Source organism: Coturnix japonica, chromosome 6 (assembly GCF_001577835.2).
Source record: "Coturnix japonica isolate 7356 chromosome 6, Coturnix japonica 2.1, whole genome shotgun sequence".
Lineage (NCBI taxonomy): Eukaryota > Metazoa > Chordata > Aves > Galliformes > Phasianidae > Coturnix > Coturnix japonica.
Window position 1 is genome coordinate 23,532,022 of NC_029521.1, and position 17,149 is coordinate 23,549,170.

General features: G+C 36.7%; 1 protein-coding gene across 7 annotated transcripts in view; it reads right to left on the minus strand.

Annotated features, from left to right (window-relative positions):
* Positions 1–997: 997 nt before the first annotated feature.
* The window catches only part of GPAM (glycerol-3-phosphate acyltransferase, mitochondrial), a 49,536-nt gene continuing 33,384 nt past the window's right edge, over positions 998–17,149 (minus strand). For 6 of the 7 annotated variants that reach the window (XM_032445328.1, XM_032445326.1, XM_032445327.1 and 3 more), the window contains exons 10-21: positions 16,244–16,456; positions 15,751–15,864; positions 14,207–14,292; positions 13,123–13,238; positions 12,354–12,424; positions 11,126–11,390; positions 10,496–10,638; positions 9,132–9,209; positions 6,246–6,386; positions 5,390–5,579; positions 5,217–5,275; positions 998–4,328 (exon numbers count right to left, since the gene is read on the minus strand). In XM_032445328.1, coding sequence (XP_032301219.1) covers positions 4,212–4,328; positions 5,217–5,275; positions 5,390–5,579; positions 6,246–6,386; positions 9,132–9,209; positions 10,496–10,638; positions 11,126–11,390; positions 12,354–12,424; positions 13,123–13,238; positions 14,207–14,292; positions 15,751–15,864; positions 16,244–16,456 — 1,593 coding nt within the window. In that variant the 3' untranslated portion in view covers positions 998–4,211. The remainder of the gene's footprint in view (positions 4,329–5,216; positions 5,276–5,389; positions 5,580–6,245; positions 6,387–9,131; positions 9,210–10,495; positions 10,639–11,125; positions 11,391–12,353; positions 12,425–13,122; positions 13,239–14,206; positions 14,293–15,750; positions 15,865–16,243; positions 16,457–17,149) is intronic. The other variant, XM_015867384.2, reaches the window with a different exon arrangement.

A 17,149-nucleotide genomic window follows, 5' to 3' on the forward strand; every position in this document is an offset into this window, starting at 1 on the left:
GCAAACTGCAATGAAAAATCTATAAAACATTTTAAATAAAATGTTTCAAGAAGCAATTCAGACCAATGCAGATCTTACCTTGAAAACACAAGGCAGCTGAAAACTTGGTGTACCATAGGAGAGAACAAAGCAGAGAGCTCTCTTCAAGTGATCCTTCTAAATAAGCCTGACAAGCTTTTATTACAAGAAAAGTGAATTAAGCAAAAACAAGAGATAAGTGTTTTATCTGACATTTGGGGCTTTAGAAGACTGAGAAATAGGAAGACATTTACACAAAGAATAACACATAAGGTCATCACCAATAAAAATTGGGTTTTATTCAAGCTATTCACTATAATTGAATTTCTGTTTCCTACCTCAGCCCTGAGTTGTCAACTAATTGAACTTTGCTTGCATGTGAACATTGCTAGAGGCCTCTTAAAGAATCACTTGATTACAACTTTTTTCTCTTGAAGGGTGAAACAGCATCCCTCCTCCTCAATTTAAGTAATGATCATCTGTGAAGGTTTTATTATATTAAAGCCCAACTCCAATTGATTCACATTTGCCAGATGCTGTCAGAGTTGCTGAAAGGGACCTATTGCACTCCAGGTCAGCTTGAACTCACCGGATGAATGGAGAATCAGTCTTATGAATAGCCCAACCCCTTCTGCAAGGCAAATGGAACTCTTAGAGTCATTAAAAAGGAAGGAAATCACTCAAGGATCCTCCAGAATATGGCAAAAAGGCAGCTAAATGGCAGCTCTGCTTTGTGATCAAATACATAATGACTCAGAAATCAGGATGTCATCTAAGCCAGTTTGTTAAATGTTTCTGTTCTAGTAAATACTCTGTAGTAGAGATTCCTCCCAGTCTCAAGCTTCCATCTGCACTCATGTCTCTAATGAAAGCTTTTCATTGTTTAATTTCAGTCCCTGGAACAGGAGAAAGTTATCAAAATAATTTCTTTAGCAGGTTATTAAAAAAAATGAAGGAAAACAAAACACACCAGAAATACTAAATGTTATAATAGCAAACAGTTTAATTTATTAAAATGACTCCAGAACACCTCTGTGCTTCTACAATAGACACACATAACAAGTAAAATGTGGTAACATTCACAAGGAAGCAGTACCAGGCTTATGAGCACAGAAACAAAACAGCAACAGTATCTTACAACACCTCCAGCTCAATGTTCTTTAAAATCGTGATTCTGATACTTCATTGCAGAGCAGGGACCAAGTAAAGGCAAGTGTGTGTATATGCTCCCTAACCAAAGGTATGTGAAAGAAGCCCTATGCTGTCGAAGTGAAGGCAGGTAATGCCTTACAGGACACTGTGAGTAACATGTTAACAAGCTCATGATCCCCGGGGCACTGGGGGTGGGGGGTGGGGTGTTGTGGAAACATGGAAATTGAATTCTATATTTCCATTGCTCTAAAATATAAGTTCTATAGGATACATATGGAAAGATTATATTTCACAGATTACAAAAGACCCTGACCCCAAAAGACTTGCATACCTGATTAACATGCCCATAGAATGATGGTGCTTGAGTAAGTCTTTGTTAAGAGGAGAGTCTTAAAACATATTTGTAGCAATTCAGAGTCTGCCATTTCTTCTTTACTGATTAACTTTACCAAGGTTAACTCAACCTGGTATTGTATCAGCAAAGGAAACATGAGAGGTAAATAAAGTCAGAAGATACTGAAGGTGTAAATACAGTGCAAAAATTCGTTTTTGACTGTTACAGCCAGATAATGTCTATTCTGTGCTTTATTTTCAGGGAAAAGCATAGTTGTTGTGTGTCATAATATACATGCTTGCACATATACACACTTGCTGCAGAAAGCAAAGGCTTCCAGTGGCAGATGACTCCAAGTACATGATTTTTCACGTGCAGCTTTTTTCATACAAAACCAATCTTAGAGGTGTATCCTGCCTCTGCATACTAAATGTATTCATTAATGTGTATTCACATGCATAGTACTCTATCCACTCATCAACTTTTGTTAATCAGTTTTATTTTTTTTCCTTTTTTTTTTAACTTTCTTTTTAAGGTAAACCATAAGTTACGTTTAGTTGCAACACCAAGCCAGAACACTCCAGTGACCTCAGTGCTCTTGGGGTTAATGCAATTAATACATCAGTTGGCAGAACAATCTTAACAAATTGACTCAAGTTTTGTTTGCTTCATATTGCTTCGTTTGTAAAAATCTTTTTATTTACAATCTTCACCGTTAGTACACTTCACATGTACTGAAGTGTAGTAAACTACGAGACCTTGTTATTTAGAAGCACCTAGTCTTTTAAAAGACTAAATGGAAGCCATCAGCAACAACCATTGTATGAGCATTCATTGGGTTAACGGACAGTGCACATTAGTTAGAATGAGCTGAAACTTCTCAACAAAGCTAGTAGACTTCACAAAAGAAATGATGTGCCTTCCAGTCGCTACCCTGCTGAGACAGCAGGAGTGCATAAAAACAAAAGCAATTCTACAGTCAGTTTCTATTCATATTAATGTAGCTTTGGTTCAGAAATTCTTTAAGTGTTGTACAGCACCTGGTTTAGTGACAGAACATGTGTCTCACAGTGCTAATTGTATAATGCTAACAAAGTATAATCCATAGATTTCAAATATTATTAGCATTTAATAAAAAATTTACAGAAATATTCTTGTTGATAAATGTGCAGTACAAATGCAAGCTCCTTGGCCACAAACTCAAAATGTGTGCGTCAGTTTTGTGCTGGCATAACAGTGCAAATGCTGGGATTCAAGTATGCTTTTCCATAGTTATGTTAAGCAACAGAGATTCACGTGATAAATTTTAGGGGGATTTTATGCTCAAAAGGCCATGATGTGAAAATCAAGTGAAACACGGCAGTAATGGAAATATTGATTTCCCTCACATAGAAAGCAATCTACATGAGGAAAACACATTTCATAAGCCAACCAGTTTCATATGCCACCAAGTTATTGCTTCAACTAGATCAGCTGTACTGAGAAAACAGGACTGCAGCTTGCAATCTAATCTCTTCTCACATGAAGAGAAATCTACAGTGCAAGTCCTCCATGCAAAATGATCACATTGCAAGACTAAAGTCCTGTTTCATGGGACAGAATTATTCATCAGCTTTCTACTATATTCAGTTCTCTCTGTGCATTTTTTTTTTCCTGTAAGTCAGTTAAATCAGAGATGGGAGGAAACTGTTTATGATATTTCTGGGTTTCCAAAGGCTACTCAACGCTAATTCAGATCTGCTCAGCAACAGAATATGAACCACTGTTTCCCAAATAATAATTGAAGTTATTGCTGAAATATTTCGGGCCAAACTTAAAAAATTATTTCACCAAATCAAGTTTTTACTCCACTTAAAAAAAGATCTGAGACTCTACTAATTAAAAATAAAATCTTAATAGCATTTCTCAATTAAACAATAACCTAAGATTTTACAAGATATTCACAGTTAGGCAACTGGCTCCCGACTTCCATCTGCCTGAAGGACAGATGCCATAATAAAAACAAAAATGCTACTCTGACATTCTTCATGACAGCAGTGATCAGTGCAATTTGCCACTGCACTACACAGCTCTCATAGTGCAAGGTGCGCCTGCTGACATTTCAGACAATCATCTGCTACATGATCGTTATTCTCGGATGTTTGTAACTGTTATTCACATTAGAATTTGGCATTTATGTTAGCATTGATGCAAAACTATGGCTTTATCCATGAAGAATATATCCTGCCTAAACACGATTTTAGGTACCTTTTATTTAAAAACAATAAAACTGGATTTGAATGAAAGTTACTTTTGATGCTATAAACTGTGTTGCCACTAAACTCAAGATCTCAGGGTTAGCTACAGATCACAAACATTTGTATTTGTGCATCTGTTACCATTTTTAAAAGTAACTTATTTAAAAGGTAACACTGATAAAACTTCACTCTCCATTCTAAATCTAATTTTAATGGTTGATCTAATTTTTTGCAACATGTTTAATCACTTGTATCCAAAGTGTCTTCTGAGTATCAGAACAGGATTGGAACTGTAAGAAACCCATAGATGCATACATAAGAAGGCACTTGTCTTCCAGTACTTCAAGTCAGAGAAGGCCTTACCCAGACAGTGGCACCTTAAATATTGAAGGGCTAGCAAATGTCCCCAGGATTTGATACAGTCTCAAAACCTGTCTTCATGTCCCTGGACAAAAGGTGCTGTATGTGTTCTATAATACCATGAAGCTCATGATGAATTCCAGTAGTTTTTGCCTGTTGCGCTGAGGTAGGAACGTAGTGCTAAGTTCCAAAATAGTGTCCCTCTTTTGATTTGTTTGATTGAAAACCTGAAACACAGCATGAATACAAATAATAATTATCACATTCAAGTAATCACGTTAAAAAAGCAACTAAGAAATAAGTACGTTGTGTAGTAAACATCCAAATACATCAACAGCAAGGGATCAAAGAGGCACTCAAAAAGCGCCTACATTGAAAAAGCATGCACTTCGAAAACCAGAAGTCAGATGCAATGCTCTGAGCAGATGCTGCCTAGTTCCTTATTCCCAGCCACAGAATAGACTAGAAATAAAATGGTGGGTACTTTTACCATAAGTTTTCCTACACGCTAACTATTGATAGCTTATTTAAAGACCAAAATGTCTGTCTAGCAATACTTTGCCCAAATAATGGTGCTTTTTCAAATTGCAATCCTAAATCCCACTCGGTATCCAAAACTGATCCTTTACTACAAAAGTAAAGAACACCTGCATCCTCATGGTGGACATGGAACATCAATCAGCACTGAGATGAAGTCCTAGAACTAATACTTTTTGAAGATTTGAAGTCCTTCAAAACTAGCTTTCATTAAGCAGAACAGAGTTCTACCACTGTACACCAAAGACACAGAGCAGAACAGAGAACTTCATTAGCTGGCAATAAAAACAACTGGTTCCCTGGCCTTCACCTAGACAGTCTTTCTCAGGCACAAGAACTGCTCTGTTCTGCACCACGTGCTCTTTTCCTACAGCCCTGAGCTTTAAGAAAAGCAAAATGCTCAGAAGACACAATATGTTTATGTGGATATATTCACAGATTTTAAACTGACCTTGCACAGGTTTCATGTATTGCCAGAACACACACACACAGACACACACATATATACACATATATATTTTAATGCTCCTTATTAAAATGAAATTAACAGTCTCTAACTTCAATCATGTAACACTTACCCCAATTTCCTTAAAGACTTTCACTGCATTTTTCACATGACTGTATGTAGCACTCTCAGCTGCAAGAAAGAAAACACAGCTGTAAACAAACTGAAACCATATTTGGGCTATCTTGCTGCCAGGAGGAACAGAAAGAATCAAATACAGTTCCAAAGACGAACTGTTTGACATACCATACACAGCAACATTCTTCTCTGTCCTGCTTATCAAATGCCTGTGTAACTTTTGAAGGTATTCAGACTCTGAAACAGGACCACTAAAATTGTGTACGAAGATGACAGCAGAGCTATACGCCTCCAGTAAAGGTCCCAGTAACCTCTGCAGGAAAGTGATGTACTGCTGGTGCTCTGGAGACTGACTCACCTAAGAAAGAAAAATGAGAACTTGAAAGAGAGAACAGTAGAAAAGAGAAACAACCCACACCATAATACACAGCAAAATGCTGCAGCGCACAGGACAGTGCAACATGGAAGCATAGCAAAAAGTATTTTACCAGGGAGGGCAAATTAGGTACTACGAGACAGTGCTCCCTTTTCCCTCCTCCAGATTATTAGTGATGTAATAACTATCATCCCAAGATAAAACTGAAGACATTATATTGTTCTGCAGCCAACAGAAGCCTTTATCTTAAAGATAAAGATAGAAGTAAATTTCCAAATGTTAACAAGATATCCTAAACCGGTTTGCACCAGTTCTCTGAGAAAACTAGTTAAAGTATAGAATCAACATGATCTATCTATTAAGTAAGAATAAAACATTTAGAAACCAAGATACTTAACTCTTCAGCAGGTTTCATGACACTACCATTGCCTTTCCACCCCCCTGTTGGATTATTTGATGTTTCTTTAGCTGCATTTCCCATGGCAAGGAGAAAAAAGGTACTTTACCAACTGCAATAAAATGCAACAGACTAACACCAGAACAGACTAATTGGAAGAGAAGGTTTTATCATTATCCCTTCTGAACCAGTGAAACAGTTTGTATCTCCGGTAACAGACTTCAATGTCACTAGCCTTGGGATAACATTACCTTCAGGTAGCAATCTCTTTGTTCTTCTCCAAAATCACTATCTTCATCTTCCTCATCACTTCTCCAAGTTAATGGTTCAGGAAGTTTTTTATTCCACTGCTGTTCTGTGAGACTGGGACTAACATCCTCCTGATCATCCTGCTTAAATTTGAAGATGATAAGGAGGCAATATAAGTAAATAAATAAAATAAAACCTAAGCAACTGAACTGATTTACTTTATAATCTTATCCAACAAAATCAGTCCTTTCATTAATCATTATTTAATGAAAATAGGTGAGACTTAATTACAGACAGGGTTCATACAAGCAGAAAACATTTTTTTCAGCAGCTTGCCTATCAAATCAAAGAGAAAACCTCTGCTGTAGTGTTGTCACAGCCTCACAACAGCAGTTGCCAAAAAATATTTACAATTGCATTAAGATAGAAATCTGAGATGCTGTCTGTATGTGGATGTCACTAACCTTTGTGCGCTAGTATTACTCTAAGGACATATTAATTATGTTTCACTGCATCACATTATCTGAAATCTCAGTTAACGCAGAATGCCCCAAGTTGATATTTTTAACTGTTAACTTACTTGTCCACACATGACATATAGGCTGGAAAATAACAAGCCAGCTTCAATCAGAAAGGACACAAACTGCTTAAATCTTGGTTGAGTCTTTAAGCCCCTTCTACCTGTTGTGACGCAGTAACTCCTTGCTGCTAATCACCCTGACAAGCAGCAGCCCAGTTCAGCCTACAAATATCCCACCAGTAATCCACCTTCAAGCAGGGCATGGATTTACACTCATCTAAAACACAGGCAGGTATCTTAGGTAAGCGCATATTTCAGGCTTTTGAGAAAAGTGCACTATGGCAGCAATAGTGCCATGGTGGAATTTTTCAACACAAACTCTTTTTTTCCCCTCACAATGTTCATTGTTTGCTTTTCTTCTGTTTAGGAACAACCTTAATTTCAGTCAAATCTTTAACTAATGAAGTGCTTTGGAAAGTTGTAAAGCATTGTAAAGTTCCATGTCAAGGAGAAAAAAAATAAAGCAATCTGTCAAGACAATAAGCACAAGCAATAAGAATTGACATCAATCTACCTGAACAGTAACTTAGTTCTATTGTGAAATAATGCAAGTATGTCACAAGTTCAGGCACACAGTAATTAAAAGTACAACAGAAATACTCCACCTGACTGATGAATATCTGATGTTACAGCCAATTTTGGCAATACATCTTTATAAACAAATTTCAGAGCTACTGAAAACACACTCTGAAGAATAATGGAAACATCAGTATCCATCACTCATTATTATTCACTTTCCTCAAAGTAGCTGAACAGAAGGATTTGCAAAGGTCACCCATGTTGAGTCACTGAGAAAAAACCCTCCCCACCATCATTCCATTTAGAAATATAAATCATGAGAGATTAAAAACAAATGAATAGTAGACATCTTATTACCATAATAACACTATGACAAAAAGAAGTACTTCTTTGTCACAGAAGCCTAATATTCCAAATATTATATACTATAGGAAGCAAAGGCTAGAAAATAAGTTTAAGAAAAAACTTAAGAGAATACTATGTGCTGGGACTGTATCTCATTTTTAGAAGCAAACACCAGCATCACAGGAAAACAATTAAGAAATAAAAAGCCTGGATCAAGTAAGCTCAATTGATCAGGATATTTACTGATGTGTTAAAGTCAGTGGTAAACTTAAAGCATCAAAAGGTATAGAAATTAGCCATCCTTTTTAGAGATCAGACTGTAAAAACCCACAAACATTTCCAAGCTGTCCCAAGTTGTAAAACAATCACTGCTTATAGTGTTTGCACAGATTATGGGCACTCAATGTTTTTAACAGAATTAAGTTGGTAAAGAGCATCTCTAAGAAATTCAGGAATGGAGAATCTACCTTTTAAGTATTCAGCTGTGGCATTACTGTTGTGTGCCATACAGCACAGGTGGGTATCTATGTGCCACTTAAGTCATCAATATCCCACATACAAACATTTAAGTACCAGATTCAGCAAATGACACTTAGAAAAGCTCAGACAGGTTACATGCTTTATGTGTCAGAAGTGTTTACCTGCTACTACTCACAACAGTTCTCCCAACCTGTCCCCAGGCACTGAACATACAGGTTTGTTCCTAATCCTCAGAGCAGCATTAATTTTTGGATTTATTTAATAACCATTACACACGAAACCAATGATAACACATCAGCACTCAGATAAAAAACACTCAGTAGTAACAGCAAAGGAGGAGAAAGTTAATATCTGGGACAACTATCAAGGAACTATTACCTACATGTAATAAAAATAGAAACACATCAAAAGGCATTAGAGTGGAGTAAAGGCCCTAAAGCATGTAGACTAAAAGTCTGGGACTTTTTGCCACTTCTCCTTGGACTCCAGGGTCTGTCTGCCACTCCAGGAAGCAAAGGTATAATGCTGCCTCCTGGTCCCTGCGTTTCTTAATACTATCTGCCTCGAACTCCATGCAGCAACTCCAACACACCACTGAAACTTCACAAAAAAAAGAGCTGTTCTACAGGCTCTTGAAGAGTAGAAAATAAACTTCTGAGAACCTGTACTACAAATTCAAAGGGCTTAAAAAATAATTAAATTCCCATTTCACAGGGCAGTATGTCACCTTCAGTAGGTTTAACTGAATGGTACAGTGACGTTACAAACATTTGTAGCCTCAAAGTTTGACCATACCCAAATATCTGATGCTTATAAATGCAAAACTCATGTAGCATCAGGCCTGGACTAGTTTGTTACACATCTTAAGTAACAACATGTATTTAGAACAAGACCAGCAACCAACAAACTACCTACAGTTAGTCATGTACAAGAAATAGCACAGTCAGTATCTCTATCACCTTACCTCAGCCACCAGAAGAATACCATATTGTATCAGCCTTTCCACTGCTTCATGGCAAACTTGATATACCAACTGACAAGGCTGCAAAGCATAAAAGGAAATGCACTAAACAAACTATAATTAAATATCAAATCCATTATAGAAACAGCAGTTTCCTGTTCTGTATGTTTTTTCTAGATACAGCAGTAGAACCCCTTCTAAACAAGTCATTAATCTTTTACCACCCAAAGCGTTTGTGCATCCATGTAGTTAGACAGACATGAAATATTACAGTGAAAGAAGATATTTAAAATTTGTCCATGTTTTTGGAAAAGAAACATTACTACACTGGTAGAAAATAAATGAAGCAAATATTAAATATTTGTTGTTTTGGTTTTTTTTTAAAGCAAACTCCAGAGCAATGAAATTACTGAAGAACTCTGCCAACCAAGTGAGCTTGCCTTATATTTCATTTAAAAAACACAGAAGTCAGGAAAAAAAAATGTGTGTGCAAATCTGAGAATTCAAGAATTTCTAGAATCTCTAAGCAGCTTGTACTCATATGGAACAAAAAACAGACAGCACTGAAAGTTATAGGTGTACAGAGCATCTTTCAACATCTAACATTCTGGAACGAAACAAAAAACAAAGCCAAGCAGTGTTTAAAATTGTCACTAAGTATCAGGTGTGGCACCACGGGACTCTTGCACAACTGTGTAAATTAAAATTATCTTTACAATCTGGAGTCCTAGTTTCCACTGTAGTTTCAATCACGCATGCAAACTTGTATGAGTCTGGTACTCTCCAAGACTTAAATCTGTTTAAATGAAAATATTTAAATAGCTTTGGGGAAGTGCAGGTAATAGCTGTGATGGTCTCACTATCTAAGAATGACAAAATCTGCTAGAAGGCATTTAGTGGTCCAGCCTATACTTGTGGGAAGCTACAGAGATTGGCCCTTCTTTCTCAAGGAATGTCTAATGTCAGCTTTGTAGAAATGCTGCAGGTTTGTGCTGTTTTTCACTCACTCAGCAGCTGCATGAGCAGGAAGTAGGCACCCAGTATGTACCCCTAAACGTGATTGTGTCCTATTCTGCTAATTAAACCATCCAGCAACAGGAAAGAGACAAGTTAATTCATGTTATCTTGGATCACACATCTTCTGGATGAGCTATTATGATGCAACTACACTCATTCAAAGGCATTTCCTTGAAACAAATGGGAATGCTTTATTTTTTCAAATGCCCTTCAACTTCCTACTTCCCATTATCACCAGTGAACATAACAGAATCAAGACAATTAAAGAAACCATTAATTCTCTTCAAAGTAATAAAAGCAGAAAAAGGCAGTAAAATTTTGATAAGTGAACAGTTAGAGCAGTTACTTACCAAAGATACAGTAAATTCATTAGAAAGCAAGTAGCACAAGCTGGCAGCTTTTCGGACAAGGTGCTCTTGACTAATCAAACTAGGAGAAGCACCATTGGTACCATTTCTGAACCTCTTACTCTGAACTGCACGAAGACTGCAGGCTAAAGCAGAAACAAACATTAGCAGAGCTTTCACAAAGTGTCTGACAACAAAGAAAACCTAAAAACTTCCTTTTTGTCTATTTTTATGCCTATAAGCAGTCCAACATCATAATTGCAACAGAAAAATAAGGACAGAAATTGCCACTACAGCTTTTCTGTTCAATTTATCTCATGTTGAAACAAAATCTTATTAAGAAATTGCTAAACAAAGCCTATCATCTGCCACATTGGCTCAAAACTCTGACAGCACCTTGCCTACAGTAGTGACCAATACAAGAATACTTCCAAGAAAAATAAAGGAAAATCAAACAGTCCAGACAAAAACCAATCTTATTTTAATATTGTCTTTCTTAGAATAACCAAAGGGTTAGGCAGAGAGGGAAGAAATAAGCATTAGTAAACAGTAAGAAAAACTGGGAGGGTTGTGCAGAAACTTTGAGTTCACAGGTCATAAGAATGTCATTCAATAGTAAACCCAAGCTCATACCAATGACTGCCTCTTTAATGAATACATGAAGAATTCCATTGCTGTAGAAATTGAGTTCAAAGACAGCAGGGATCGTTGTGCTGGGAGTGATGAAGAACTCGTTGTTTCGGCTAGTGTTTGTGATATTTACACAGTTCCCCAGCAAGTGGATGGCATGCATGACAACATCATCTGAGTTCCCTGAAAATCCCAAATCGAAGTCACGGGCTAAGACCTCTTCCTTCATGGAGAAGAAATCTTCTACCAACCTGGAAAGATCAGTACCCTAGAAATAAAAACAGAATCACAAAATAACATTCTTTTTATAGAAGAATTTATTGTAAATAAATTCTTTATGTAGGAGCACACATATAGAGATACTGATTTTCAACAATCCAAATTTCAAGTCATATTATAAAGCCTTGTTTACATGGGTTTTGTTGAAACAGAGCATGGTTTCTGAATTACACACAATTAAAGCCTTGCACCTATCTGAGAACGTGAGGTTTCTGATTGATTCTTTGTCTGCTTCACAACAACAGAAATGTAAGTTGTTCTTTAAGAGGATATGTTAGAGTTGTCATACTTCCATTACCTCTGCTACAAAAGGAAATATCAACTATCTGGAAATACTGTAAGTAAAAGAATTTTTTTTTTCAAGTTGTCGGACACATGCGGAAAAGCTTTTCCTTAAGCATTTACTTGGTGTGTTGGTTGGTTGGGTTTTTGTTGCAACACAGACTCAGACCACATAATATAGTGCTTCTTTCATCCCTTCACATTAGGAAATCGGAAAGATTGGACTGATGGGAGTAATGATGCAGTCTGTGACTGGGAAAATTACAAACCTGATCAATATTTTTCAATGTGTTCTCAATTTATGTGCAGTAAAAACTTCAAATTAGAGGGAAAGGAAATTCAGACAAAATGTAAAGCATGCTTACAGGAGAAAACATCTTCCAAGCCCCCATGCAAAAAGGTGCAGTTAAACATTAGAAACATCCTGCCAACATGGTAAAATATTCAGGTATCAAGGAATAGCAAAACTCATTTGAAAATTAATTGAAGAGCTGCTACCCTATTCAATGATAAATGTTTTTAAATGTCAGGGCTCAAAAGTGAGATTTTAATAGAATGAACCAAATTCATGTATTCTTCAAAAAAATGTAAAATTAGATTTTTTATTTAAAAATCTATTTTCACGTGGATTTTATTTTCACATGAAGTTTAAGCAGCACAGAAGCCTTACCTGCCTATGTCTGTACAGCAGCAAACAGGCAACAATGTGGGTAGACATCACAGCGCAGGACTTGTTAGCAGCTAGAGGTAAACAAGACAAAGTGACTGTGGGACACTTCAATAGAATGAGAAGCTTAGAACACCTTTACAAGTGAAATATTAGCCACTACATAAAAAAAAACAACTGGCATCAGTATGAGGTACTGGCATATTTCAGCTCTTAATGCTTCAGCTCCTTCTAGCAATATATTAACCCTACAGAAATACCATAGTGACCAGGCATAATTCTGAAGTCTTGTAGGCATGTAAAACACTAATGTAATCAAACTAGGAAGCATGAGTGAAGCCCAAGCATTTACTAAGCTACAAGTACTGTTTTGTATACATCTCTTAAAACCACAAATCATAGACATGCTAATTGACATGCCATGCAGCCTATAAGCTGGGCAACACTGGTCCATGCAGACAGAGAGCATGTAACACAAATTACATCTGCAAGACACCATAATAGCTCTTTCTGTGGTGTGATAAGAAATCAATGTATCAACAACGATTAGTTCAAGCACTTCAAAGTACATCAAATTCAGTACACTGGTGCAATGAATTCACAGTTACCAACATAAACAGATAGAAGGCAAAGGAGTGAAAGCTGTTAGGAAAGCATTTGAAGTCAGGGAATAACCACCTGAATGCAGGGAGTTTGCACTATCAAACAGCGAGTTAGTTCAAGCAACAAGCAAAACAAAATAGGGAGCCTATGGTGATACTGATGCACTTACTGAATAAAATATGCTCAGCCAAGTTGGCTATCAGCTCTCTCCTGTAGGGCTCACTGGTTATATCCCTGGAGTTGGGCAGTGAAGCCTCAGTACCTTCATCCACAGTATCATTAGGTCTGAATACAAAACAAAAACTTGCATTATGACATTTGGATTGATTTTTTTTAAGATACATTAACTGAATTACAGTGCAAAAATACGTTATGTGTTCTGGTAATGACACTAAAATGTTATTCATAACAGGCTCCACAAAACGCTGAATATCTACCGACTTTTCTCATTAAGCAATAATCCAAGATAAAAGACCATCTACAGAAAAAGAGCAATGTATAACACTTGGCTTTTCCTATGGCTATTCATATTGCCACTACATCATTGCGCTCCACAGCAGTTTTTAATGAATATGAAACAGAAGATGAAGCCTAGAAGGCAGTTTTCACCTCAGCCACTCTATAAATCAGAAATGGTCTTTTGTATGGACCTATGACCTTCTCATGATAAATAAATGATGTTGTCTCCACTAGGTCCACGTGGATTTGTACAATCCAAGCAAAGGCCTCCACAAAAATGTACATTTTTATAACAAATACAAGTCTATTCCTACAAGAAAAGTTTTGCATTTCTGAACGAGTCATCTCCTTGAGCAAGGGATATTCTCAAGACCTCATTAGGAAGTTATTTGGTTTGGATACATACAAAAATCCATCTGAAGTATTTGTGTGTTTTAATAACATACTCTTCCTTTTTCACTGCGTCATTTTTTCCTTCAAATTATTCCTTAAGGTTTAAAATTAAACCATCAGAGGTCACTACAGTTTATAAAAGAAAAAAAAAAAAAAGCCTCCTAGAACTTATTTAGAAAGAAAAAACTCCAGAAAGAATGTAACTCTTGGAACAAAATGCACAGTTATAAACATCTAACATTTTCTTTGTCTACACACAATTAGATTATCCTCGGGGAGCTCAAGCACCACTTGAAACATATTGGAGAATTCTAAAAAGACAAAGGATGGGAAAAAACTAACGAAAGAAAAACCAAGCCCAATGTGTCTTCCCCCTCCCAAGCAACCAAAAAACTCTTTACCTCGATGGAAGTATAGCTGGTAACAAAGCTTGTTCAAGAGAAAGAGGAGCAGGCACAGGTTTTTGACTTTGGCTGTTCACGTATTCCTGTTAAGAAAAGGATTCTTATTTTTTGTACTTTTTTCCACCTTACTTCTGTGTTTAACTGATAACATTGTTAATATGAAAAAGGCAATAATTCAAAACTGCATTTGTGATTAAAAACAGCTCACACAAAAAGAGCAGTAATAAGGTTACGGAAGCAACAAGCTTGCATGAGCTTGTTCACTTTTAATGAAATGGAAAACTTTCTAGAGCAAGAAATCCACACTTGGTGAAAAACACTGTAACAAAAACAATGCATAATCACTGTCAGCATCTTGCTGGGAACAAGTCCTTTGAGACCAGCTTCTCCATGATTAAATTAATGAGAACTGCCTTCATTAGCATGAATGAGAGCTGAGTCTAATACCCATTTAGAACCAACACAGAGATTATAATTATTGCTTCACAGTACTTCATTTAAACACTGGGATAGGAAACATTTCCATAGGTAAACATTACTACAGAGGCTCTAGCTTTAAGACACCATAAAATTAAAGCACTCAGGAAGTAGGCACTGTACGACATACTTGAAATTCTTGAATTACAAATTTCTCAGAAGCCTCTTCTTACAGGTTAGCATTTACATTACTGTGCTTTTGGGACACTGTGTTCTTCCAGTTCCTATGAAGACTGATGTGGGAAACTACAGAGCTACTTGGCCTGCTGGTCAGGAAAAGTTCTCCCAGGAAAGCTACTTTCACAGCCAGCTCTTCCTCTTCTGGTTCTAATTCTGTACTCGCAGAGCTGCAAAAGCTCAAAATTAACCCTAAAAGCTCATTGTCTTAGAAAAACACGATATAACTACGTTAATTTTAAAATGATGCAGTTACGCTTCTGCAACACTTGGTTAAGGCATACTGATAAAATTTAAGTCATACTTATTTCTGTTGTACAAGAATGAGTATGCATACAAATGAGAGCTGGCAGAGGTTGTTAGGAAGGTACAGAGAGATCAGCATTTCACTAGATTAGGAGGGCAGATAACCTTCTTTTCCTTATACTGATCCAGGAGCAATTGTTAGCTCTCAACCAAGAATAGCCTTTAAGTGACCCAAGCCGCCTTCTTTGTAAGTGAATTAATATCTTTCCCTACTACACTAATTATAATGCAGTGCAGACAGTCACAATAATTTCATGCTGCGGTAATTGAACCCTCTAAAGCTCTCCAACCTACTGCTTTTCTGAGAGAAGCAGGGCAGAAAGAAGAATGCCTAATTAATTTGAATAATGTTCTTGTAGGTTGTTGTTACAGCATGTTAATCCTATTAAAGTCACACTAAAAGTAAGCTATACTGTTGCAGAACACAGACTCCTGAAACGCATATAGATTAAGTGTAATACTAGTAGATTCTGCAAAGAAATCCATAAAAATTTATAAGTGAAGGCAGTTAGCACTGTGTAAGTGCATCACTGCTGAAATAGCAAAAATATCAAGTCTTCATAAGAAATCTTCAAACTTACTTTTAAGGAAAATGGTTGTGCAAAATCTACTCTGACACACCCATAGTTCTTCCGCAGCATTCTGAAGACTCCTCTAGCAATACCCCAAAGACTTTCATTCTTCTTCGGCTTGCCCTGGAAAACATAATGGTTGTTTTTTTTATTATTATTTTCTTTTCCAATTTAAATAAAATTCAATAGATTCAACAGACACAAGGGTAAAACTTCTGATATGCTTTCTAACTTAAAGTAAGTCTAGAGAGCTATTGCTTTTTCCATACAAAAAATAATACATTCAAATGTTTATATGTCATGAATTGAAACTTAGAAGTAGTACCCATTCTTCAGCAACCTCCATCTGAGAGGTTTTGTGATTTGCAGCTTTACACTCTTCATCACAAACAGCAAGTGCATGAACCAGAGAACTACTAGCACATAATTTAACTGTGTAACAGACTCTCCCACACATCAACAGAAATTCCCCAGGCAAAACAGGCTGTTCAATTGCCCTTACCAGCTGTTCACTGTTATAGTGACCTTCAATTATGCGATCGTAGGAGATTCCCACAGGTATAATTAGAACATCAGGAGTAGCATTTGAGAAGAGAGCATCCACTACCACAGATAAAAGACCCGCTCTAGGACCGGATGTCTTTCCACTTCGAGACCGTGTGCCTTCCAAGAATATTTCTAAAAACTGCTGCTGTCTCAATAATTCTTCTATGTGCTGAACATGAAAAGATTGAAGAAGAAGGAAAAAAATACATATCTTCATAGACTGCTAAATTCATGTTTGAAACATATTGTTCCTCATCAGTAATCATTTTCTCTTCCATACCTTTATAAGACCACGAGCATGACTTGGCATGAATACTTAGAATAATAAGCAACAATGAATGCCTGACACAAATCCAGACCAAACTGTTATTTAATTTGCATGAATATACAAGCAGTATAAAGCCATTGGTTCAAGAATATCTCTAACATCAGTTGATTCATTTGAATTGCATATGTCTCTTCTTCAGGTTCCTAGGAACATCTCATCCTCCAAGATGCAAATAGAGCTAATCTACTCAACTGCAAAAAAGAACTGTAACAACACATGATAAACAGAGACCTCCATTAAGTCAATAAAACTGATGTAGATATGCACTGGTACAAAAGAAACCAGATAAATAAGGCTTAAATCTAATACAGAAATCTTAATTCCAGTTCTTTAAACAAAGACTGCACAAGGTGAAAACCTCATCCTCAAAGGTACTGGGCATTCAGTTCTCTTTTACCTCATGCATTCAATTCTTGATGCAAAAATGCATTCTGTCTATGTAGAATGAACCCTAGACAAATTGAAAGCACTAAAAACCTTCTCTGAACCGATGGAAGTCACTCTCCCATCAGCCACCAAACTCAAGTGCTACCC